The 27192-nt window shown below is 43.3% G+C and overlaps 1 protein-coding gene across 1 annotated transcript in view; it reads right to left on the bottom strand.

The window, feature by feature from the left end:
- LOC103186476 (A disintegrin and metalloproteinase with thrombospondin motifs 2) overlaps nucleotides 1-27192 on the bottom strand; it is a 95226-nt gene that overhangs the window by 35522 nt on the left and 32512 nt on the right. Inside the window, exon 4 of the mRNA XM_007905541.2 lies at nucleotides 4208-4407. Coding sequence (XP_007903732.1) covers nucleotides 4208-4407 — 200 coding nt within the window. The remainder of the gene's footprint in view (nucleotides 1-4207; nucleotides 4408-27192) is intronic.

Raw genomic sequence — 27192 nt, 5'->3', positions numbered from 1 at the left:
TACATGGTGGGAATGTTGGCCCAGATGCAGAGAGAAACTGCCCTTTCCATTCGATTAATGCCAAGGGATCTTTAACATCTACATGAACAGGTAGACAGGATCTCATCCGAAGCACAGAGCCTCCAGCAATGCAGTGCTCCTACCACACTGCACTGGAGCGTCAGCCTAGACTGTGAACTCAGAGTACTGAAGTGGAGCTTCAACCCACAACCGTCTGACTCAGAAACGAGAGTGCTATCGACTGAGCCAGGCTGATGCCCTGATTGCACCTAAATTTCGATACCTTTTTGAAACCAAGACTTATCAATTGAAATTTTCAAGACTGAGGTGGAGAGATGTTTGTTAATTAAGGGGATCAAGGTTGGGTAAGTGGAGTTGAGGTACAGATCAGCCTTGATCTAATAGAATGGCGGAACAGGCATGAGGGGCTGAATGGCCTCCTCCTGTCCCTATGTTTCTATGTTTCTAAGTTCCGAGTGCCATTCACCCTCCTGACATAAAACAGTGGGGGGAAAGCAGGGGGTAGGGCTAGAAGTGAGAAACATTGAATCGTATCTATTAAAACAAATTGCATGTTAATGTTTATCAATCCACAACCAAATCAACAAGTCTGTTTGCAAAGTAAGCACAGAGTAGCGATAGGCATGTGGTGAAAGAGAAAAACATGATGGTATTTCTTTGAGGTATCAGTCTCACATGTGCCTAGGTGATGGTTTGCGTGTCAGGCTGTAGGAGCCTGACAGCTTGAATAATGGGTCTATTTATAGCCCACACTAATGGGGAGCCAAAAGCCTTCCATCAAAGAAAACAGGAATATTCAGCTAACACAGACCGAATGCAGCGGTGTCCATTCCTAAATGTAGTCCTCTCGCTGTCATGCGATACTGAAAAGCAATATCAGCATTTGGTACGGAAACATTTAAACTACTCAGCGATTCTTGCAGCAGAGGGTCACGACAAATACAGAGCCACAGGAGTGCAAGGACGAGCACAGAACCCAGTCTTATAAAATAAACACGCAGAAGGTCCCAGTGTGAAACAAGAAATCTAGAACCAAAGCAATCTATAACAACAACAACTTGCACTTATATAGCGCCCTCCACGCAGGGTAGCATCTCATAGCGCTTGACAGTGGTGGAGCCTGACTCCGAGCTGGGGTGGTGGGGGATGGGAGGTGGCTGTAAGCACGGTCGAAGAGGAATGTTTTCAGGTGCGACTTGAAAAAGGAGAGAGAGGAGGCAAGGGAGAGTGTTCCAGAGTATCAGGGCGTAGTGGCTGAATACGCGACCACCGATGGTGGGGTGGAGAGGGCGAGGGCACAGCAGGAGGCCAGTTTCAGTCGAGCAGGAGTGCCGGGTAATGATTTGGGGAGTGAGGAGGTCACTATATATACTTTTATTGCGCAGGAGGAAGCCATTTACCCCATCCAGTCAGAGCGAGCTGTAAATTCAATCCTATCTTATCCCCATAACACCTCAAGCCTCTATCCTTCATATACCTGTCTACTTCCCTCTTGAATCCCAGAGTAGACTCTACCCTCTACCACCTGACTTGACAAGGTTCAATATCCCAACAACTCAATCTCCTGAGGACAATTTTAGTCTATTTCAGCAGAATTCTTCAATTCACAATTTAATGGAAATGCAACTCTAACCATCCTTCCTGGTAGCCCTGTTCCAGTCGCTAATAATAATTATAATCCTTGCATTTTATGTAGTGCCTCATCACATCTTTGAATTGTCTCAAAGTGCTTAACAGGATATACTATAAAGTGAATTGACTGTATATTTTATGGGCGAAACGCAGAAGGCAGTTACACACAGCAGTGTCCCACAAACAGTCGTAGATTGAGTGACACATTTTTTTGGAGGGATTATTACCCCCGGAAACTGATCCATCATTGACTAATATATTTACATTAGAATACATTAGAATATACAGCACAGAAACAGGCCATTCGGCCCAACTGGTCTATGCCGGTGTTTATGCTCCACATGAGCCTCCTCCTGCCCTTCCTCAACTAAGCCTTCAAGCATAACCTTCTATTCCTTTCTCCCTCATGTACCTATCTAGCTTTCCCTTAAATACATCTATGCTATTTGCCTCAACAACAACAACAAGATTACATTTGTATAGCGCTTTTCACGTTGACAACTCCTTGCGGTAGCATGTTTCACATTCCCACTACTCTCTGTGTGAAGAAATTTCTTCTAACTTCTCTATTTGATCTATTTGTGACTATTTTATATTGATGGCCCCTGGTTTTGGTCTCCCCCACAAGTGGAAACATCTTTCCTATGTCTACCCTATCAACACCTTTCATCATTTTAAAGACCTCTATCAAGAGAAAAGAGTCCAAGTATGTTCAGCCTTTCCTGATAGGTATAACCTCTCAGTTCTGGGATTATCCTTGTGAATCTCCTTTGCACCCTCTCCAGTGTCTCTACATCCTTTCTATAATGTGAGGACCAGAACTGGACACATTATTGTAAGTGTGGTCTAACCAAGGTTCTATAGAAGTTTACCATAACTTCCCTGCTTTTCATTTCTATCACTCTAGAAATGAACTGGTTTGCTTTTTTATGGCCTTATTAACCTGGGTTGCTACTTTTAGTGAATTGTGTATGTGTACCCCTGGATCCATTTGCTCCTCTACCCCATCTAGATTTCTATTTTCCAGGATGTTTGTGACTTCCTTATTTCTTCTAATAAAATGTACCACCTCACACTTTTCTACATTGAAATGCATTTGCCATTTAAATACCCACTCAGCAAGTTAATTAATATCTTGCTGTAATTTGTTGCAGTCCTCTGTATTAACTACTCCTGCCCCCAATTTGGTGTTGTCCGCAAATTTTGAAACTGTACTGCTGATTCCCGAATCCAAATCATTAATGTATATTGTGAACAATAGTGGTCCTAATACCGATCCTTGTGGAACACCACTTCCCACCCCCTGCCAGTCTGAGTAGCTACTCTTTACCTTTACTCTCTGTTTTCTGTTTTATAGCCAGCTTTCTATCCATTCTGCTATTTTTCCCCTGACTCCACATGCTCTGACCTTATTCGTTAGTCTATTATGTGGTACCTTATCGAACGCCTTTTGAAGATCTAAATATATTACATCTACTGCATTACCCTTGTCTACTCTTTCTGTTACCCCTTCAAAGAATTCAATGAGGTTGGTCAAGCATGACCTTCCTTTTTGAAATCTGTGCTGACTATTCTTTATTATGTTTTCCGTTTCCAGATGTTTTTCTATTACCTCCTTCAGTAAGAATTCCATTATCTTTCCTACCACCGATGTTAAACTGACAGGTCTATAGTTCCCTGGGCTTATTCTATCTCCCTTTTTAAATACAGGTATAACATTAGCTCCAGTCCTCTGGCACTACTCCCTTTTCTAATGAGTTATTATATATGTGTAATTATGCCTCTGCTATCTCTTCCCTCGACTCTTTTAATATACCCGTATGCAATCCATCTGGACTAGGGGTTTTATCCTCTCTGAGTTTCGTTAGTTTTTCGATTATATCTCCTCTCAAATATGTATCTTAAATGTATTTATATTATTTTTGATGTCTTCTTCTACTGTCATGTCTATCTGATCCGTCTCCCTGGTGAATACTGAGGCAACCAGAAGACTAACAACCGGGTTCCGACTTACTGCTCGGTAAACAGAGGCGTGTGGAGTAAGGAAACTTGTCTAAAGTTTCGCCCTGCCCGGGAATCAAACCCGAGTCCTCTCACTTGTGAGGAAAGTGGTCTGACCACTAGAATACAGGACTCTCCAAGAAACTACCCTCTGAGTGAAGAAAAACTTCTTGGCACCTGTGATGAAGTTACCCTTTGCAACTCTACACTTGAGTCCTCTTGTTCTATTGTCTTTGAAGCCAATAGTGAGGTGTGGAGAAAAGGAGATAAATGTGCTCTTGGCAGGTGCTAAGCACCCACCTAAATAATAAAGTTAGATAGATTGGGAAGAGATTTTTTAATCAGTATAATTTTAATGGAATCATTTATCTACCAGCACTGATCACCATGTGCAATTATGATGTAGGGTTTAAGTTGGGAATTAAAGATAGATAGAGAGAGGTGTGGTGGAGGGATAGAGGCAGGGAGTTCCAGGGGTGAGGGGCGTAGTGACTGAATGGGTAACAAACGGACAATGAAGCAGCCAGTACACTTACTATATTATAACACTTACTATATTCATAAGTGTAAGGAGATACTTCTGCACGTGGTCCTTGCCGTGAAATCGCACCACTGAGTCGTCAACTCCCAGAAGCACCTCAATGTTGTAGTCAACGTCTTTATCGTGTCTCCGCACTCTCCTCTTCTTGTTCCTCAGCTGCTCAACGCTTTCCAACATGGTTTCAAAGTCATCCAGTCCGTTGAACCAAGGCTCTACCAAACATAAAGCAAGGTGCTCCATTAGTCACAATAATAATCTTTAGGGAGGATGTCTCAAAGCACTTCACAAGATTTTACTGTAAAGTGCAGTGACTGTATGATGTGGGTGAACAGCAGTGATTCGGGCAGCACAGCAACTAGATAACGGCTCTTTACTAGTCAAATCTTTTCTAGAATGTTAATCAGTCTCTGGTGTAAACATAGTTTAAAATTAAAATTCTCTAAGGTATGGAATCTGAATTCCTCTGATATCCTGGAGATGTCCTACTTAGCTCCTGGTAACCCTGCCAGACAAAGTCCTAATGGGCAGGGCTTTCCTACCTGGACAAGCAACAAGAAAACTTTCTAGTCAGTGTTATCAATGACAAGCTACGTGGGTTTAGCTGGTTAAGACTCCCCAAGTCTCCCCAAGCCTTGGCTCTTGCAAACCTGCACCTAATACTTTCCTGGATTAGGTAAACAGGACCCGTGCCTCCAGGGAGTGAGTGTGCATTCCAACAATCTATCTCTGGAATTTCCACGTGTAGGTGGGCGCATGGTATTCCCCCATTTGGTTTGGATAATAATAATAATAATCCTAATACTATACTATACTCTTAAGCATGGTGATAGGTTTCTGCATGTGTCAGACACCCAGCAGACCAAAAGAAACATAAGACATCCCAAAGTCTCCATCCACTGTTTTTTCACCCAGCAAAAATAAAACCAGATTTTACAGGTATTAGAATGGAGACATCTCCAATATGACAATGAAGCGAGAGAGTGTGTGTGTTTGTGTGTAAAAAAAAATGCAGTGCAGATGTAAATGAAAATATGGCAACATCCAACAATAGCATCTTTGAAATGCAGAATAAGGCGATTGATACTTGCTGTCAAATAAACTCAAGGAAACCAGAAAATGCCAGTTTACTCTGCATGTTCGTACAACCTCACCTGGAAAAAAAAATTCACCGGCAGGAAAAACAAATAGAAATAATGCCAATTGCGCTGAAATTAATAAAATCATTTAGGATCATGAAGGACTGATACTCCAATATGGTGCTGTAAGAGGCATTGAATTGCTAGAGGTGTCATCCTTCGGATTAGACGTTAAACCAAAGTCCTGTATGACTGCTCAGGTGGACTTTAACAGTAATGCAGGACTACTCTAAAAGACAAAGGTGTTTCTCTCTCCCAGTGTCCTGGTCAGCAATCTCCCAAATAAAGTTGGCTGTTTGCCTCTTGGCTGTTTGTGGGACATTGCTGTGCCCAAATTGACTACTGCGTTCTCCCCTAAAATGCACAGTCACTACCCTTCTGTGAAGCTCTTTGAGAAATCCTTCTGATATGATGTGGCGCTATATCAAATACAAGGATTATTATTATTTCTCCATCCATTGCCATCCAACCCATTGGGGCTTTGGCTGGAAAATAAGTTCCCTTGTCCAAGAATTGTTAATGGCTAACAGGATAATAGCACTGAAGGAAATGATACAAATAGTTTGACAGGTAAGATGATACAACTCATCAGAGGATGACAAATTTCCTGTTTGAAAATCTGCTTACAATAATAATCCTTGCACTTGATGTATCGTCTAATAACACTGAGAGGTCTCAAACCTCTTCACGGTAATTGCTTTAAACTGTAATGACTGTGTATTTTGTAGGCCGATGCGGCAGCAATTTGCACACAGCAAAGTCCGACAAACAGCAACAAAATGATCTAACTTGGAGCATAGTTGGCCAGAAAACCGGGGCAAGCTCCTTTCTCACATTGAAGAGTGTCATCAGACCTGTAATAACATTGACCTGAGCAGGCAGATGGGACTTCAGTTTAATATCTCGTCCCATTGAGTGCTCCGCCAATTTAAACAGATAATAATAACAATAATAATAACCCTTGCATTTGATATAGCACTTTATCACGTTGTTGAAACGTCTCAAAGAGGTTCATACGACATATTGTAAAGTGAATTGACTTTTTGTGGTTGAACCCAGCAGCCAATTGCACACAGCATTGTCCTACAACCAATGGATGGAGAAATAATAATAATCCTTGTATTTTATATAGCACCATATCATATCAGAAGGATTTCTCAAAGAGCTTCACAGAAGGGTAGTGACTGTGCATTTTAGGGGAGAATGCATGGATTGAGTGACCATATTGTTTTTTGAGGGATTATTATCCTAGGGGAGCGATCCGCCAACCGACTAACAACCGGGTTTCTACTTACTGCTGGGGAATCTAATAATAATAATAATCCTTGCATTTGATATAGCGAGTCTTCTCATGTGCGAGGCGAGCATGCTAACCACTACGCTACGGAACGCCACTCATCTTAAGTATCTAAGATTTAGCAAGACTTCACTTCAGCCCTGAAAAAATGCACTGTTGAATGCTGTGTGCAACATGCCTGTTCACATCTGGTTATTGTTTCTCTGTTTCCTATGGCCCTGTGTGCCAGCTGTTCAGATAAAAGGATTTCATCATTGCATCCTCTTATGCAGAAAAGGTTGCAGAAAGGTCAATTCTGTTTTTTTCTCTCTCTGGTATTCATATTCACTTCCGCCTATGACAGATAGCTTCCCCTCCAATCCACTCAACCTCCCTCTCTGTTGTTTAACTGTTTTATTGTGGTTATTCAAAAGAACGCATTTGGTCATTTGAGGTGAATTAAAATCTAAACTGGGAAATAAAAGGCGCAGGCATATTATTGTTCGAGATTGAAAAGCTAAGTGAAAACATGTTAATCGAAGGGGTGATGGAGTTTATGTAGGCATGCTCTTGTGAAGCGCTTTTCATTACTGCAACTCACTGTGAATGCGCTTTCGCTCACATCTATTGTCCGAACAGGAAGTCTATTAGACTAACCCAGACAAGTGTGAGCGGGAGCTAGAGCACAGCTTGGCTCAATGCCTTACCAATGTGAGAAACGCTGTGTTGCTTTGCAAGAGCACTACAATCCTACCAACACCCTCTCCCAACACTCCTTCCACTCAGTGAACACTGGCCTGATTCCCATCTCTATCCCCCCCGCCCCATACATCCTCGGCCTGACCCGCCCAACCATCTGTGGGTGAGCTTTCAGCTATTCTGCCCTCGCTCGCCAGACTTCCACCTCGGAGACCTTCCTTCTTGCACCCTACCTCACCGTCTTTAAAGCCTGCCTTGAGAGCTTTCAACCATGCTTTTGGTCACCTGCCCCCTCCACCTTCTTCAGCTCCCACTCCCCCATCCACTGTCGCCCTGGGGACGCCTCAATGACATGATAAAGTGCTATACCAAACGTAAAGATTATTATCAAAATTCCACTCAGAGTTACCCATTAATTAATAGACAGATACACCTTGATGTACAGTATTGAATCCATATGGCATTCAGCCCTCTGAAACGTCCAGAGTGTTGGCAGGCTGCACGAGTACTGTGTGCCTGGACAGGCTCCAGGATTTTAATGAGACAAAGTCACCAGGGTGCATTACAGTTTGCAAATACTTGCACTCTCAGTGAATACTTTAGATCAATTGATAAAGAGTAAGAAGATGAGAGGAAGGGATTTTGTGAGGCTTGTGTGTTCACATTCCCTGTGCCCTTTCCAACAACAACAAATTACATTTGTAAAGTGCCTTTCATGTTAGGAGGACGTTATCCATTCAATAACTGGGAACCAAAAAAGAGGGATTCAACATTCCATTCATGTTTAACATCTGAATGGGTGACCTTAGCGCTGAAATCAATACAGCATTGACTAAATTAGGGAAATTTCAGCAATAAGCAATCTTATGTGTGCAAATGCTATCTGCCAGCCTGAAAAGATTTGAAACAAGCAAACGCGGGCACGACCTATACACAATCTAAAGCTGTATCCACTGGATTCTGTGAAGCACGATCAACAACAACAACAACTTGCATTGACATAACACTTTTTGTGTTTTTTTATATACTATCTAGTGTACTGACTGTATATTTTGTGGGGAAAACACGGCAACCGATTGCACACAGCAGTGTCTCACAAACAGCCGTGGATTGAAAGACCAAATTATAATTATATTTTAAAGAATTATTACCCCCAGAAAAGCAATAGAAATATACAGCACAAAAAAAGGCTATTCAGTCAATTGTGTCTTTTAAGAGCGATCCTTTCAATCCCATTTACCTGCCGTTGCCCCCACGCTACTTTTCTGCCTGTTAAACTAACTGAAGGTTGCGGAGAGACTTTTTGATTGCTTCCAATAAAAGCAAAATGACAAGCTTTATGTGCTACAATAATCTCTCCCAGCAATGGAAACAAATTGGACTTTTAACGCAGCAGTGAAGAGATTCCTATAAGGATGTGAACAGATTTAATAGAAAGTCTGGAGACCAGAGTGTGACAAGTTCTCTGGCTTATTAATGTTGCTTTAAAGAGTTTTACTTCCATGCTCACACCACTTCTCGACTTGTCAGGACATCATTTGGACACCCGTGGAGTTCTGTCTTATTGGACGCCTGAGCTAGCCTCAAGGACCACCACTCCTGATGGGTGAAGAGATCTTTGAGTGGCAGGTCTCCGTTGGAAGGGAAAACATGCAATCAACTCTCAATGAAATCCATGCCAAAACAGCTCGCAGCCATTTGGGCTCACACTGTCCCAATCCACATTGTGATCAAATGTGTGTGTGTGTGCCACGTGGGAGACTCAGCTCACCTCACCCACAAAATATACACAGCCAATCCACTTCACAGTATATTCTGTACACATACACACACTCATGCAAGCACGCACACACACATACATACACACACACCACCACTACCAGCGCCACCACAACTACATTAACAATAGCATTAAACACAAGTACTTCATTCACCACTGGAGCTAAGAACTAAATGCAATCCAGACAGACAGGGATAGAGGCCTCACAAGATCAGTTCACGTGAAGACCCTTTGACCCATTTGATCTCACACACCCGACCATCCTCCCGTCATAGCATTGAACAGTTGCTTAAATAAATCCCAGCGTCCAGGCTTGAACTACCTTTCCTGGTAACTCTGTTCCAGTTATTAATAATAATACAATAATAATCCTTGCATTTGATATAGCTCCTTATCACATCTTTGAGACATCTCAAAGAGCTTCACAGAATATACTGTAAAGTGAATTGACTGTGTATTAAATACCCTCCTGGTAAAAAAACGTCCTGGTGTCTGTCCTGAAATTGCCCTTCACAACTCTCAACCTGTATCCTACACATTTCATGTTGTGAGAAGAGTTAAAATTCCACCGTCACTAGTTTAACAAAAGCGTTTATAAACTCTTAACACACACACACATTATCTACTTGTGTAAAAGAACACCTGACAGATAGCAGAAAGTTACTTATGAACTAAGATCAAACACGTTGCAAATTATTTCAGGTTATTGAAAGGGATGTGCCAGTCTCCAGAGAAAAGGCACATGTACAGAAACTTGCAAACCCATTTCAAAAGGAATCGAACGTGAGATGGGGTATGTCACTTCTGAAGCTTGGTGAAAAAAGTCTGTGGAAACATTCCTGAATTATTCACAAGAAAAGCAACTGTCAACAGAAAGATGGATGAAGGACAGGAGATGCGAATTGATGGATCTGTCAGCCTAGCTCAGTCAGTTGCACTCTCGCCTCTGAGTCAAAAGGTTGAGGGTTCAAGCCTCTTGTCAAAACTTGGAACCCATATATTATATGCTAACGCTCTGGGGACTGGGGGTCTGCTGCACTGTCAGAGGTGCCGTCCTTTGGAAGACATGTTAAGACGAGGTCCCGTCTGTGCCTGTCCTAGTAGACATTAAAGATCCCACCGCACTATTTGAAAAAAGAAGGGAGTTTCTCCTGGTGTCCTGGCCAACAATCCCCCAATTAAAATTTGTGGAATTGAGGAGAATTGGGGAGTAAATTTCTTCCGAACAACTGCGGAAATCTGGCTTCCAAACTAAGAACTGATTTGAAGTATTTCCCTCAATGCCGAAAAATATAAAATTGTGTGGGAAGAGAGTCCTAAGTGTAAGCGCAGGTGAAATTGAAGCGCTTTGGGACGTCCTCCTGACGTGAAAAGCGCTATATCAAATGCAAGGATTATTATTATTATTATAAATTGTGGGCCAATTAGGTTGAGCAGCGAACACAAGCTCAATATTCTGACAGTGTTGAATGAGAGAGAATAAAACGGTGTGCTTATTTCATCAGCTTCACTGCTTTGCCTACAGACTAAGGGGAAATTGATTAACACTAACAATGGTCAGGCCCTAACATTCCACTAAATTACTCCACTGGGAGAAAGTGACCTGTCGCTCAAGCCCTATTTTTAGTTCTTAAGAGCTGCAGCTTAAGAAAAAATGAATTGCTTTTACCTGACACTAATTCATTGGAACAACGACTCGAAACAGGTATTCGTTGAAATTAATGCGGCAAAAAAATGCTCTCTGTATTTGAAATTAATAAGCTGGGAGACGAAGCTCGTTGAGAAATCCATACAATTGGAATGTAATGAACCGCACTCATCTTTGAGTCTTTTGTCTGTTATTTTGAGAATAATTTTACATTTTGTCTTAAAGCCGACTCAGTAGACACAAAACCGCAGCTTGATTCAGTGCTGCCGCACTCCAGGGCTGTCTCCGTGTTAAAGCTACACTCCACAAATTTATTAATACTTCCACGATGTACGTTTCAACTGGTTCATCCAAATGTACAAGAAAACAAATCGATTTTTGTTACCCAAAGTCACTTCCTGAAGTGAATATTTATTCCAAGCTGAAAGCAAATGCTTTCTAATTTTAGACGATACAAATCGATAGGTGCTGACACATTAAAATGTCAGTGTTATATTTCTGAGTTTTGATCTTTCCCAGTTAGTTCCTCAGTTACATTATTTTTTTTAATAAGGTTTTTTTACTCTCCAATCTGACCTCCTTCTTGACAGAAGATCTCAAGGGAGAGGTTTGGATGATGAAGGCTCTTTGGTTCATCTGACCACACCAATAATGCAAACTGGCTGTTGTATCATCAACAGTACCCCAGTGTAGGGTGGTCCTAGCTGGACAAGCAGTGGGAAAGCTTACCAATTCAACACTGGCCACCTGTGCATTTTTTAAATAATTTTTCTCCATTCCAGAATACCCACCTAACCATCCTCCTATTAACAGCATAAAGTGCTTTTTTTAAGAGTCCAGTGTCTGCCCTTAACCATTTTCCTGGGAACACCGTTCCTGTCGTTAATAATAATAATAGCATTTGCTATAGCGCCTCATCACATCGTTGAGACGTCTCAAAGCACTTCACAAAATATATTGTAAAGTGGAATGACTGTGCATTTTGGGGGCGAAACTCGGCAGCCAAATGTGCACAGCAATGTCCCACAAACTATCATGGATTGAGTAACCAAATTTGTTTTTCTTCAATCCTCTCTGTAAAGAAATACTTCCTGAAATCTCTCTTTGTGTCTCTAAAGCCATGCTGACTTATTCTGCTGTCTTGGCACATTACAATGGTATTATTCTGGCCTTGCTCTCTCAAACACACCTCCCTACATCACAATGAGGTGTGCCCTGAGACGTCTCCTTTCAAGTAGCTGCTGCCTTTCTACTCGCAGCATGTGGTCCATTGCTTCATCGCCGCCAGACTTCTTTACAAAGAATACAGATCTTGGTAAATGCTATTCTGTGTGAAGTTTCAAAATACGGGTGTGGAATGACAAAAGATGGAAAATAATTCTAAAATAACTCTATTGCACAGCTTTCGCATCTGGAGGAAGTCTCAAAACGTTTCACACATCTGACTGGAAGTCTGAACAGAGGGAAAAGGTGAGAGAGGTGGGTTGCAAGGCTGGCTTTAAATTGGGGAGAGGGCAAAGAGAAGGGACTTCAGGATGGGAGTTCCAAAGAGCAGGGGCAGAATGGCTAAAAACTCAGGTACTGACAGTGAATTAGTAAATTTGTACATAATAATAATAATCCTTGCATTTGATATAGCGCCTTATCAAGTCTTTGAGACATCTTAGAATATACTACAAAGTGAATACAAAGATCCTCATCCTCACCTACAAGGCCATTCAGGGCCTTGCTCCCTCCTATCTCTCCGACCTACTATCCCCCTACCTACCTGCCCGTACCCTCCGTTCCTCTGGCTCCGGTCTGCTCCACATCCCCCGCCCCAACCTCCCTCCCTACCGGCGGCCGGGCCTTCAGCCTCTCAGCCCCTCGGCTCTGGAACTCCATCCCCCAGTGCCTTCGCCGCTTCCTCCCTTTCCTCCTTCAAGGCCGGTCTCAAGACCTTTCTCTTTGACCGTACCTTCAGCTCTCCTCTCGACTCTCTACCCCTCCTCGCTCCCTCCCTTCCCTCCCCTCACCCTGACCATTTCCCCCCTGCTCGGGTCCTGACCCAACTGTACAGCGCCTTGGGACGTCCTCCCGACGTGAAAGGCACTCTATAAATGGAATCTTCTTCTTGTTGTTGTTGAATTGACAGTATATTTTGTGGGCAAACGTTAAATCGCCTGTCTAACTGCACTATGGTCCAAAAAGCAATCTTGCTGATGATGGAGAAAGCATCTGTTTATACAGATCCCAAAGGCATTAGCTGAACTCGCTCCAATATTCCCGGGGAATTAAGATACATTGGAGGTATCTAAGTAAGGCAGCACATCCCGTTAATTGTAACAAAATTGCTTGAGTAGAGAATAGTCTTGGAAAGATTGGTAAAATCCTTTATTCCATGTGAAACATAATTTGTCAAGTTATTGTTGTTATTGCAGTTCTACTCTCCCCTCACCCACACACCCCCTCCCTCTCCACCACCATCTCCACCACTCTCCAACCGGTCTCCATGTTCATCCAGTCAAAGGTTCTTGCCAACAATCGTGCCATCTCAAATTCTACCCGTGTGACCGTTTGTGTGGGAGACCAATAAATGATAATACAGACAAGCCCCAAGGCAAAGCTATCTTCCACAGTGACAAGCAATCTACAAAGGAATTTCTTATTGATAACGGCTTTTGTAAACTGCTCTGACAAGCACTGCTGGTGAATCGCAGCAACAGTGTATGAGGCTGGCAATGACCCCAGCGAAAGACTGAGCGAGAGTGTGATCATCTATCCACTGCAGAATCCGTGTTAGACAATTACGAAAACAATAACTTGCATTTACACAGTTCTCTTCACCCAGGGTAGCGTCTCAGAGAGCTTACATTCAATTAAACTATTTAAATAAATAATAAAAAATACACCGTCTTTGTGGCTTTTAGTGAGGAACAGGAAATCAGTGTTAACGTGTGGAATGTGAGTTTAGGCAGAGAATGTGCAGCACTTCAATAACCTTCAACCAACCAACTGTTGATAAGTCAGTGTTTGGCCTCTGTCATTGCACCACTGAAAGGAGGATTCCTTTGTAACTGTTCAATGGAGAGAAAGCATTAACACCGACTGATAGACTTAGACTTCAGCTGCACTTCGTTCATAAAGCACTGAAGCAATTGTGCCCATAATCCTCACCCCCATGCATCCCACCCCCCCCCACCCCCACACACAGATACACATACTGACCGAGGTCCTGGCCTCCGTCAAGATGAATGTGTGGTAATTATCTCCAGATAAGTTGCCTTTTTTATTCATGTTTATATAGTTCTTTATGGCTCGCAATCTTTTCTTGTTCTGCACAAATCACCGCAGGCAGATTGCACTCACTTGACTTCTACTCATTACAGAGCGTTGCCAGTTTGGCTCAGTTGGTAGCATTCTTGCCTTTGGGTCAGAGGATTGAGAGATGGAGTCTCGCATTGGGACTTTTGAGTCCATTGTCTGGGCTGACACTCCAGTGCTAACACAACACACTGCCAGAGGTGCCAGCATTCAGATAAGACGTTAAATTAAGTCTGTGCCTGTTCGGGTTCGAAGTTAAAGATCCCACGGCACTATTATAAAAGAGAAGGGAGTTCCTCTCTCCCTATGTCCTGGCTGACCATCCCCCAGATAAAACTGGTCACTCACTTTACGGTTGTTTGTTGGACGTTACTGTGTGCAAACTGGCTTCCGCGTTCACTTGCAAAATACACAGTCACTAACTACGCTTTACAGTAAATCTTTACTGTGAAGCATTTTAAGACATCCTCCCAACACGAAAGGAAGCTGTATCACGTGCAAAGATTATTATTATTATACTATCAGTCATTCAACTCATGACTAACTGCTTGACAAGTAAATAGCTAGAAATTTACCTATAAAAGCACTTGACTATAATTACTTGGGAAGGGGCTATAAATAGAGATTCTAGCATTTAATCCCCAGGTTGACTCTATGGCCTGTAATGGCAATGTAGTTTGACATGGATAAGTATCAATTTTCATATAGATCTTGTCTCAAACAGCCTAAAACCTTAAACCCTAACGGGAGCATTGCAGACTTACTGTAATGCTCAATTCGCTGTAGCATTTCTCTGTATCCTGAACAAATGCCACTTAAAAGAGGTGATAAGTAGATTACCCAGATGCAGATGCATTCACTCTCGAGTGTTCAGCTAACACTGCAGCAGAATAGAGGCTAATAGACAATAAGGAATGCAGTTTATGTATGAGCCCATCGATCAAGGATTTAGATCATTGATAACAAGGGAGTTTCTCCCGGTGACCTGGCGGTCAAACCTCTCCCCCACTCACTCCAGGGCTGAACGCGAATTGGCTGCCGGGTTCACCCACAAAATACACCCAGTCTCTTGCCTTTTTACAGAAAATCAAGCAAAGCAATTTGTGACATCTCAATGATGTGAAAAGCCACTACATCAAATTCAAGGATTAGCATTATTATTAATAATAACCAAAGCTGCAGCTGCTTCCTGTAACCATCACAATCCAAGCACAAACTAGGTAGATAACCGTGTTTATTGAACAAGCATAAACTGATGCACAAATTTCCAATTACAAGGCAGGGTTTTAGGGGAGGGGGGGAAGAACCTTCAATCTGGCTGTACAAGGCCATACGCTTTTGAGGAAAAGGGAAGGGCAATGTGACCCAACATCCTCACCCTGATACAAATACAAAGCTAAGGATATATTAACTACACTGCGCAGGTGTGCCAAACGACAGCTGGCATAAAAAAGTGGCTGACATCCAGATCGTCAGGTCAGTACTGATGTCACTTCCTGGGTTTTGAAGCGTGAGAGTGCAATTTGAACGCAGGTTGGCCAGGCTCCACGCAGTGAAGCAAACCTCCCAAAACGATCTTCACAAGCCAAGAAGTTGCAATGAATGTGGCGTTCACAGCCGCAGCTCCGAATGGGAGAGGAAGGGAGAGAGTCCTGCTTTGCAGCAGCGAATTTCTGCGTGTTGTGCCTTACTGTACCTCCTAGAACAACAACAACTTGCATTTATATAGTGCACTTCACACAGGGTAGCATCTCGGAGTGCTGCAACACATCCTCACAAGTCTGTGAAGCAGTTTGGCTGGGAGGACTTATTCCAGCCTGCGTGCATTGTGTTGTTCTGCTATCAGCCGAATATATTTGTCAGAGAAGGTGAACTCTGAATGCATTGCAATGCAAAGCTTCGGAAAGCTTTGCCTCAATGCCAGCTTCCTGCTTAAGGTAACAAGTCCTCTTCATCAGTCATTTTTTCCCTTAAATTAAACCTCCTGCACCAACTTGTCAATTCACACAAACCCTCTGAGTATACTGAATCCAATACTGACTGCACTACAGAAATCTTATGAATAAAGATTAAGGTGTTCTTTTAAAACCAGGAAAATTCCTGTGTATTTGTTATTTGCTGTTCAATAATGCAGTGTCAGCAGTACAACCGAGGATTAATAAGATTCCTTCTTCTTTGACACTGTTATAATAATATTCCTTGAATTTGACAGAGTGGTTTTCGTTGCTGGGAGGACGTTCTCAAAACACTTCACGGGACTCACTGTAAAGTGCAGTGACTGTGTGTTTTGTGAGCGAACGCAGCACCCGATTTTCCATAAATAACACAGCAATGTTCCATAAACAACCATGACCAATTGTATCTGGGGCATTGCTGACCAGGACACAAGAGAAACTCCCTTTTCTTTTTCAAATATGGGATCTTTAACGTTCACCCAATTGGTTTAATGTCTCATCAGAAGAACAGAACCTTTGAAAATGCAGCACTCCCAAAGCAGTGCGTTGGAGGGTCAGCCTAGATAATGTGAGCGCAGAGTACCAAAGTGGGGTTTGAACCCACAATCTTCTAACCCAGAGGCGTGAGTCCTACAAAGTCAGCTCGGCTGGCACACAACTAGTGGATATTAAAAGCAGGAACCGTGTAAAGCACAGGTCATCAGAGAAATATTCTGGCTGAATAAGCAAAATATAATACTAATAAAACTAATAATCCTTGCATTCGATGTAGCGCCTTATCACGTAGTTGAGACGTCTCAAAGCGCTTCACGGAATATATTGTAAAGTGGATTGTGAGTGAAATAACATTTCTTTCAGTGTTGTGAGATTGCACTGCACTTCAATGGTATTAACGCAGTTGGATCGTTTTCCAGAGTGATCTAATTGAGAAACATGGTCACTCTATTTTAGGGCCTCATTTTGCGGCAAAAATATTTTTTTCCCATTGCCCTGCCAATCCAGATAAACAATTTTTGATCTTGACCTGTGGCCTGGATATAAAATGCAGTTTCATTTGCCAAAATAACGCATTCTTACCAAACACAAAAAAAGGTATTTCTTTGTAAACCATTAAACCCCTGGCAGCTTAATGTGCTTTTTAAAAACACACATGCACACACACACACACACTCACGCATACTCACACACTTAAAAGACGTTTGCCTATTTTAAGACTTATTGCTGTGCACAAATTGACTTTAAATCCACAGTCATTTCGCTTTACTGCAATTACCTGTGAAATGCTTTGAGATGTTTCAGCGTTGTAAAACATAATTATCAGATCTGAAGGGAGTTTTAGAAGGAAAATCTTTCACGCAGTGGGTGGTGAGAATGTGGAACTCATTGCCGTAACCCTTGGTTGAAGCAGAAAGATCCACATTCTTAAGAGGAAACTTGAGGCATACACAAGGGAGAAGGGAATAGAGGGGTATAGGGGAGACCAATAGGAGGCTTGTGTAGAGTACCAACACTGGCACGGACAAGTTGGGCTAAACGGCATGTTTTTGTGCTGTAAAGTTCTGTGTAATTACAAAGAACCGTACAGCGCAGAAACAAAGCATTTGACCCAACTAGAGTGGTTCAAAGGCCAATTTGTAGGTGAACATGACAGCCAATTTGCGCACCCCATTATCTCACAAACAGCCATGAAGATTATGACCCATTTTATCTCAGGAATTGTTGGCCAGGACACCACACCACCAATATACGATCTTTGATGTAAATAAAGTACAGGAAGGAAATGGAGATTACTCCAATGGTATTAAATGATCATTAAGAAACAGAAGTGTTTAAGTAACCAACAACGTACCTTTATACAGCGCCCTTCACATAGCATAACATCTCGGAGCACTTCACAGTGATGGAGTCAGACCCCAAGGAGAATGCCTGACTTCATCACTACTCAGTCAAAGAGGTAGGCTATTAGGCGGCCTTTTACAGATACATTGAGAGGTCTAAAGTAACCTTGAGGAAAGAAATTGGGTCAGATACAATACAATATAAAATGTCATTTGTTTAGTGCCTTTAACGTCGGGAGAACGTCCCAAGGCGTTGGACAGTCAGAGATTTGGATCCGAGGTGGGGAGTTGGGATCAGGGAGGGTAAGCAGGAGTCCGAAGCTGTGGTCAAAGAGTAGGGTCTTGAGACGTGGCTTGAAGGAGGCAAGGGAGGGAGCGAGGCGAAGGAAATGTGGGATGGAATTCCAAATGGTGGGGGCAGAGAGGCTGAAAGTCCAACCACCGATGTTGGGGCTAGTCAGGCGGGGGATGTGGAGCAGCCTGCTGAGCAGAGGGAGAGGTCAGATTGATATGGGGTCAGCAGATGGGGTTCATCTAAGAGTACGAAAGGAAAGGAGGGCTTGAATTTTTCACAACTCATTAAATACAGACAGAGGACCAGGAGATAAGAAAAAAGGTTAACGTTCTGTGTGTTATTGTGTGCAGTGGAGTCCTATAGCTCAGTGGTTAGAGCACTCGCTTTCGCAAGTGAGAGACCTGGGTTCAATTTCCGGCAGGGTAAAACCTTGGGCAAGTTTCCTTACTCCACATGCCTAATAATAATCCCTCAAGAAAAAAAAACAATAATAAATTGGTCACTTCAACCCACAACTGTTTGTGGGACGCTGCCGCATTTCGTCCACAAATATATAGTCAATTCACTTTACAGTCTATTCTGTGAAGCGTTTTGAGACGTCCAGAAGACATGAAAAGTGCTATACCAAATGCAAGGATTATTATTATTATTATTTTAAGAAATGTCAGGAGAAAGGTCTGGAACGTCTAGTTCGAGTAATTTGACTCTGTAGCAAAAAACTCATTGGAGTCTATCATAAAGAAAAATAGTTGGACACCAGCTAACAAGAATAAAGGCAGTGTCTCTGAGACCACACAGGCTTCAAAAGGAAGGGCAAACTTAAATACTTTCATTGGAATTGTTAAGAATTATTTTTGCATACAACTTGCACACAAATCATTGCATGCAAATTGGCTGCCCCACCCACCTACAAAATATAGTCACGACACATTACAGTACATGTCTCAGTTGATAGCACTCTCAGGATTTTTTTATTATTATTATAATATTGCCTCCAAGTCAAAAGATTGTGGGTTCAACAACAATAAAATTACATTTGTAAAGCGCCTTTCAAGTCGGGAGGACGTCCCAAGGCCCTGGACAGTCAGTGTTCCAGACACGAGCTGGGGGTCGGGGTCGGGAGGGTGGAGGGCAGGGGGGGAAGCAGGGTGATTGAAAGCACGGTCGAAGAGGAGGGTCTTGAGATGGGTCTTGAAGCAGGTAAGGGAGGGGGTGAGGCGGAGGGACTATGGGATGGAGTTCCAGAGGGTGGGGCAGAGTGGCAAAAGGCCCGACTGCTAATGGTGGGGCGTGCGAGGCGGGGGACGTGAAGCAGACCGGAGCCCACTAAGCAGAGGGAACAGTTACGATGGTAGGGGCTTAGGAGGTTCAAGTCCCACATCAGATCTTGGAACTCATATAGTCTATGGTAACAATTCAAATGCAATCCTGGGGTTACACGCTAAACCGAGATCCCGTCTGCCTGTTCAGGTGGACGCTAAAGATTCTGTGGTGCTGTTAAAGAGAAGGAAATTTCTCTCTCCTGGTGTCCTGGGTCAACAATCTCCCAAACAGTGAAATTGGTCATTCACTGTTCGTGGGATGTTGTTGTCCACAAATTAGCTGCCGCGTTTCGCCCACAAAAGATATGGTCACAGCATTTAATAATGAAATTCTATGAAGTGCTTTGAAACGTCCTGCTGACATGAAAGTCGTTGTGTCAAATACAGGATTTTTAAAATTATTATTATAATATTACCATTCTAGAAGTGGTGGGTGATGAATGAAGCAACTTTAATGGGGTTTTCGTCTTGCGAGAGCAAGTTGGGGAAGGAGATGGAAAAGGAGACAGATGAATTACAACCAACTTTATTTTGGGATTGAGAAGTATATTGGCACTGAAACAGATGACATTAATAATGAACGCCTTCTATTTTGGGATTCATTTCTTCAATGATCTTATTTTTTCTACCCGTTCCTGATGTTTCAAACTATCCTCTACTGTCCAAGAAAATGATTCCTGAGGCCGGATTTTTCCTTCTATGGCTTGGGCATCGCTTCAAAGAAAGGGAGTTTCTCTCTATGTCCTGACTAACAATCCAGGGATAAAATTATTATGGCTACTTTTGTGGGACGTTGGCTGTTGTGTTGGCTTACGGAATATACTGTCACTACACTATACAAATGTAAATGGTGTCGTTGTTGTTGTTGTTATATCAATTGCAAGGATTAAATATCCCTCTCTTTCGTTCTCTGAACAACCAATGTTTTTTGCACCATTTCCCCAATGCAAAGGTCTTCCTCCTATCTCAACTTAATTGGAACACTTCCACTGAGGTCCTTAGTTTCTTCATGTAGCCGCAAGCCTTTTGACTCAACACACCACTACAAGTATCCCCGGGAGAGTGGATCCCTATCGTACACCAAGAATTTAGTTTATTCACATCAGTTTATCTGAAAAATGCAGCTAAAAGCCGAATTACAACAAAGCCCCCCAGATAAAATCAGTCAAAAACTTTACGGTTGTTTGTGGGACATTGCTGGCCGCCATATCTGCCTACAAATTACACAGTAACTGCACTCAACAAAAGTGAACATGAAGCGATTTGATTGACGTTATAATGTCCAATTGTCAAACGTAAATGCATTATATTACATTCTGGACCAAGCTTCGTGCTGGATATCATTATAAAATACAAAGACTGGAGAAACTTTTGAGCTAACAGTGACTTTGCTGGAACACTAACAATCATATGTAAAACTGGGTGTTTCAGAAAATAGCAACTAATGACTTTGGCACCCAGTCAACTGCTGGGAGCCAGCTGTGTTCTGTCTGGTTAAAAAGACTGGAGTGTATGAAAAGTCCTGGCACCAGTGTGCAAGTGCCAGCTTTTCAACCCTTCAAACTGCTTGTCAATGTACAACCCACCCTCGTTGCAATAGGCAGGAGTTGGCTGTGAGTTTACCTGTGTGAGGCAAGTCCCATTCATTGAAGCGCTCATTCATTTGCTTCCCGAAGCCATTGGCCATATCTTCGCAATACAATTTTTCACTCCACCTTTAAAAATCGCCTTGTGAGAGCGATTCTGCAACTAATGCCTACTCTTCATAGGAATATAGGAACAGGAACAGTAGACCATTCAGCCCCTCGAGCCTGTTCTATAAGATCATGGCTGATCTGTACCTCAACTCCATTTACCCACCTTTGCTCCTTATCCCTTGATACCCCGACCTAACAAAAATCTGACCACCTCAATCTTGAAAATTTTAAAGGATCCAGCTTCCACAGCATTATGGGAAAAGAGAGATCCTGATTGCCACTACCCTGGCATTTCATTACAAAATGAAATAGCTCCCCACTGCCCACCCATTATATACGAGTCTTGTGAAGTTTTCCAAAGTGTCTCTCAGGTTCCAATTTAGCTTCCAATTCACCACTTATACAACAACAACAACAAGATTCCATTTATAGAGCGCCTTTCACGTCGGGAGGACGTCCCAAGGCGCTGGACAGTTGGGTCAGGACCCGAGCAGGGGGGAAATGGTCAGGGTAAGGGGAGGGAAGGGAGGGAGCGAGGAGGGGGTAGAGAGTTGAGAGGGGAGCTGAAGGCACGGTCAAAGAGAAAGGTCTTGAGACCGGCCTTGAAGGAGGAAAGGGAGGAGGCAAGACGAAGGCACTGGGGGATGGAGTTCCAGAGCCTCGGGGCTGAGAGGCTGAAGGCCCAGCCACTGATGGTAGGGCGGTTGGGGCGGGGGATGTGGAGCAGACCGGAGCCAGAGGAACGGAGGGTACGGGCAGGTAAGTAGGGGGATAGTAGGTCGGAGAGGTAGGAGGGAGCGAGGCCGTGAATGGCCTTGTAGGTGAGGATGAGGATCTTGAATTCGATCCCCTGGGGGATGGGGAGCCGGTGGAGGCGAGCGAGGGCGGGAGTGATGTGGTCGCGAACAGTACTCAACATTTCCCAAGTCAACTACAGGGTTTGTAGCATAGTGATTAGAGCACTCGCCTCGCAAGGAAGAGGACCCAGGTTTGATTCACGTGCAGGGCAAAACCTTAGACAAGTTTCCTTACTTCACACGCCTTTGTTTACCTAGCAGTACAACAACAACAACAACAAGATTCCATTTATAAAGCGCCTTTCACGTCAGGAGGACGTCCCAAGGCGCTGCACAGTTGGGTCATGACCCGAGCATTGGGGGGAAATGGTCAGGGTGAGGGGAGGGAAGGGAGGGAGCGAGCAGGGGGGAAATGGTCAGAGTGAGGGGAGGGAAGGGAGGGAGCGAGGAGGGGGAAGAGAGTCGAGAGGGGAGGTGAAGGCACGGTCAAAGAGAAAGGTTTTGAGACCGGCCTTGAAGGAGGAAAGGGAGGAAGCGGCGAAGGCACTGGGGGATGGAGTTCCAGAGCCTCGGGGCTGAGAGGCTGAAGGCCCGACCACCGATGGTAGGGCGGTTGGGGCGGGGGACGTGGAGCAGACCGGAGCCAGAGGAATGGAGGGTACGGGCAGGTAGGTAGGGGGATAGTAGGTTGGAGAGGTAGGAGGGAGCAAGGCCGTGAATGGCCTTGTAGGTGAGGATGAGGATCTTGAAATCAATCCTCTGGGGGATGGGGAGCCAGTGGAGGCGAGCGAGGGTGGGAGTGATGTGGTCGCGAAGGCTGGTGCGGGACAGTACACGAGCTGCAGAGTTCTGAATGACCTGCAGCTTGTGGAGGGAGGTGGCGGGAAGGCCGGCGAGGAGAGAGTTCCCATAGTCCAGCCTTGAGTAGGAACCCGGTTGTTAGTTGATTGGCAGATCACTTTCTAGGGTAATAATCCCTCCAAAAAAAATGATCACTCAAGCCATGATTGCTTGTGGGACAAAGCCGTGCACAATTAGCTGCCGCGTTTCGCCAACAAAATATACAGTCAATCGCTTTACAGTATATCCTGTGAAACGCTTTGAGACGTCCCAATGATAAGGCCCAATATCAAATGCAAGGATTATTGTTATTATTACTGAAGACTGCAGCAACATGATTGAATCTAAACCCCACAAGACTGGGGCCAGGGACATGGTTGGATTTCATGCAAAGTACGGAGTCTGATTCAATCTTTTTCCCATGCTGGCGTTTACTCCAGTTTCCAGTTATAACTTAGCACAAAAGGCATTTTCTCATGAGCGAGTGAAACTTTTTCTCTCTCCCTCCCAACCCCCCAAAGATGCTTTACTTGGTGGGAGGCTGCATGTGGTACAAGACAGAAATGGCACCATCCACCACAAAACTACCAGAAACAAAAATAAATCCCTCAAAACTGTATTTTGCAAAGTTAATTTGGTTTCTTTGGCTGCCAGGCTGTTGAGTAATGTAAGGCTGGAGCTGGGAGTGTCTCTCACTGACATTAAGACAAAAGGGTCTGGACTCTGCTGATTATACAGGGTTTCCACAAACAACAACAACAACAAGAAAATTACATTTATAGAGCGCCTTTCACTTCGGGAGGATGTCCCAAAGCGCTGAACAGTCAGGTATTGGGGCCCGAGCAAGGGGGAGGGGTGGTGTAGGGCTGAGGGAAGGCAGAGAGGTGGGAGGGAGACCAAAGGCATGGTCGAAGAGAAGGGTCTTGAGTCCGACCTTGAAGGAGGCAAGGGAGGAAGCGAGGCAACGGGACCGTGGGATGGAGTTCCAGAGTGTAGGGGCAGAGAGGCTGAAAGCTCAGCCACCGATGGTAGGGCGGGTTGGGCAGGAGACATGGAGCAGACCAGAGCCTGCTGAATAGAGGGAGCGGGCAGGTTGGTAGGTTGGTTGGTAAGTCGTGTTATCCCCAATGTTTTTTTTCTACAGTGGAAGAATGATGATAATTGTATGTAAAAGTACATACTTTTAATTGTATTCAGTACAAGTGTATAATAATAATAATTCTTGCATTTGATATAGAGACGTCTCAAAGCACGTCACAGGATATATTGTAAAGTGGATTGATTGTGTTTTGTATTTAGACATCCAGAAGATCCGTGTGATGAGCGCCATCTGTGCCACATCTTCCATAACACGGATGGAGCGACGAGGAGAGAGCCATCTCTGACAGCTTGTTTCAGCTCCTCCGTAGTCTCACATCGCTGTTTTGTAACAGGAGGGCAACAGGACATTGTGGACACCCTGTTCAAGTTAATTTTCAAATCTACTTTACAAAAAGATGACTTCAGAATACAGAGTGAATATGCACCCTACAGTGCATTGGGCTTGATTTATAATCTCAGTGAACAGAGAATTACTAGCAGAGCGATAAGTGATTGCGTGACTGTCGTTATTTGACAAGAAAAGATATTGAGCAGAGAACAGTGTTCGCAACAAAAAGTAATAATCAATTAAAATTTTGGCTGGGGAATCAAATCCATTCTAAACAGGAGCCAAAGGATTCTTGCCCAGATTTATGTCCACACACTACAGCTGAACAAGCAATATGCATTACAATTACCACACAGACAGGCGGTGTTTTCAGTTAGCTTGGAATAAGGATAATTTGGTGCTTGCGGAACGAGTCAAATATATAAAGTTACGTCGTAACTCCAAGAGGTAATTGCACAATAGATGTACAGTAATTACTCATCAGAGGCATGTGTTTAGCAGGGGATATCGATTAATTTTGGTCAAACTGCGAGTTTCTAAATGAACTGTTCGTCTGCAGTGAAAGAAAGAAAGCGCTGTGTTTTCTTTGAAATTGCAGTGGGCGATAGCCAAGGGCTGCAAGCAAGCTTGTCAGCATGGGATCTAAGTGCATTGCAGACGGGCCAGGGGTTGAAGGAAATCAGAGCAATGAAAAATTATAGCAGCATCGCTTCAGGGCTTTTCTCTCTCCCCACCCCCCCCCCTCTTCCTCACGAAAATAAAACAAAAAGCAACGTTTTGACACAAAACAGCAATATAGATAAGAGTTTGATGGATGGTGCTTATATATGTATGTATGGATGTTGTCTGGACATTTTCTCAGGCACTCTTACTGTGATTTCTCTCTTATTGTGATTTGCGGTGGATTTCCATATGTAAATAGAGACTGCTGCAGAGTCACTGAGTTCAGCTGCAATAGAAGCTGACAGCTAGCAGCAGATAACTGCTCTCTGCACCCTCTCTGCAAACTCAATCAGCAACCCTAAGGCCCCAGTGTGCAAACCCAGCTTTTCATTTATTGATGAGCTAACAGGACCAAAGTCGAGATCATTCCCCCAATCGACACAGCTCAGAAAACCTGGCGTTGTGTGTGTTTTCTAAAAAAAAAACATCAAAATGTTTTATGATTTTTTTTAAAAAATAGCCTTTTATTCCCTATGTTGGTAAATCGATCATTGCAAAAGAACAAACTATTATTACATTATTATTCATAGTAATAATCCTTGTGTTTGATACGGTGACTTTCAGGTCGGGGGGACTTCTCAAAGCGCTTCACAAGATTCACTGTAAAGTGCAGTGACTGTGTATTTTGTGGGTAATCATTACATCTATTGCATGGAGTCCTGTAGCGTAGTGGTTAGCGCGCTCGCCTCGCAAGCGAGAGGACCCAGGTTCAAATTGCTGCCACATTTCACCCACAAAATACACAGTTAATCCACTTTACAATATATTCTGTGAAGCGCTTTGAGATGTCTCAATGACGTGATAAGGTGCTATATCAAATGCAAAGAATATTATTATTATTATGGGTCCGATGGACTTTAAGCATGGGCAGGAATTTACCTAACAATTGTACAAGATGCAGCTGCCATCTGAGGAAACAGCAGTCCATAAGTTAGCAGACATTATATGGGAATGCTGTGTGACCACGTGCACACATTTGAGCCTCCTTTGCTGTATGAACAGGGTTAGACAGTTCCATGCACCAGCAAGAGAGCTGAAAAATCCAGACTCCCAGCCATGGGCACAGCACTCGTCCCTCTCATTACTATTCCTTTAATGAAAACCTACCCACAGGTATTAAAAAGATCAAACGGAAACCCAGCCAGTGAGAGTTTAGAGTTTTGAAGACACAAAGGAAAAGGGGGCACATTTATGCAGCTTTACTATAATCAGCTTTATTTATCCAATCATACTTTAAACCTTTGAAGCCATTCTTCCAGTCATATGTGCATTCTGAATATAACAGGGCTCTAATTTGCGGTATTTCTTAACAAGATGGCTCAGTTCAGAAATGCAGTTGGAATCCCCCTGGGATGTAAGGGATTGGGAAACAAGCTTCATAACATGGAGAGGTGCCTGGGGCCTGGAGAAAAGCAGATGTTACTCCTATTTATAAAAAAAGGTAGCAAACGTGATCACGAAACTACAGACCAGTGAGTGTGACGTCACTGTGGGTAAAGTTATGGAGACTCAGATCATGGAGCATTTGGACAGTAATAAAATTATCAAAGATAGCCAATGTGGTTTTATGAAGGGGTGATTTTGCCAAACTAATTTACTGGTTTTCTTTAACTGTGTGACAAAGGAGTTTGATAAGGGCAAGGCTGTGGATGTTGTATACCTGGATTTCAGTAAGGCCTTTGATACAGTTCCTCATGAAAGGCTGGTACTGAAAATAAAGAAAGTGGGAATCAGAGAAAGTATCTTGCAAGATACCTTGCATCCATTGCAAGATACTTCCTCTGATTCCCATAATTGGTTGACCAATAAAACCCAGAAGGTGGTGGTACAGGGAATGTTATCCGTGCAGTTTTGGGGTCTGTTTTTGGACCTCTTTTATTTAACATAAATGAACTGAAGCTAGGAGTCACAATCACAGTGGCTAAATTTGCAGATGACAAAAAGCTAATGAAGGTGACAGACTGCAAGGATGAACAGGATAGGTTACAGGAGGACTTGAACATTCTTGGGAATTGGGCAGAATGATGGCAGATGAAATTCAATGTAGAGAAATGCAAATTGCTTCACATGGGAGGAAAAAAATTTGAATGGTAAGAAAATAATCTGTACGAAAAGTGAAAAGGACCTGGGGATCCTGATTGACAATAAATTGAAGCTATCGCAACAGTGAATAAAGCAAACCAAATGTTGGGTTGTACTAAGGGCAATATTGAATCGAAATAATGGGCTAATCCTGCTACTTTATAAATCACTGGTGCA

Source organism: Callorhinchus milii, unplaced genomic scaffold, assembly GCF_018977255.1.
Source record: "Callorhinchus milii isolate IMCB2004 unplaced genomic scaffold, IMCB_Cmil_1.0 Scaffold13, whole genome shotgun sequence".
Taxonomy (NCBI): domain Eukaryota; kingdom Metazoa; phylum Chordata; class Chondrichthyes; order Chimaeriformes; family Callorhinchidae; genus Callorhinchus; species Callorhinchus milii.
The sequence above is the reverse complement of the archived record's forward strand: the minus strand, read 5'-3'. Positions and strand labels throughout refer to the sequence as shown.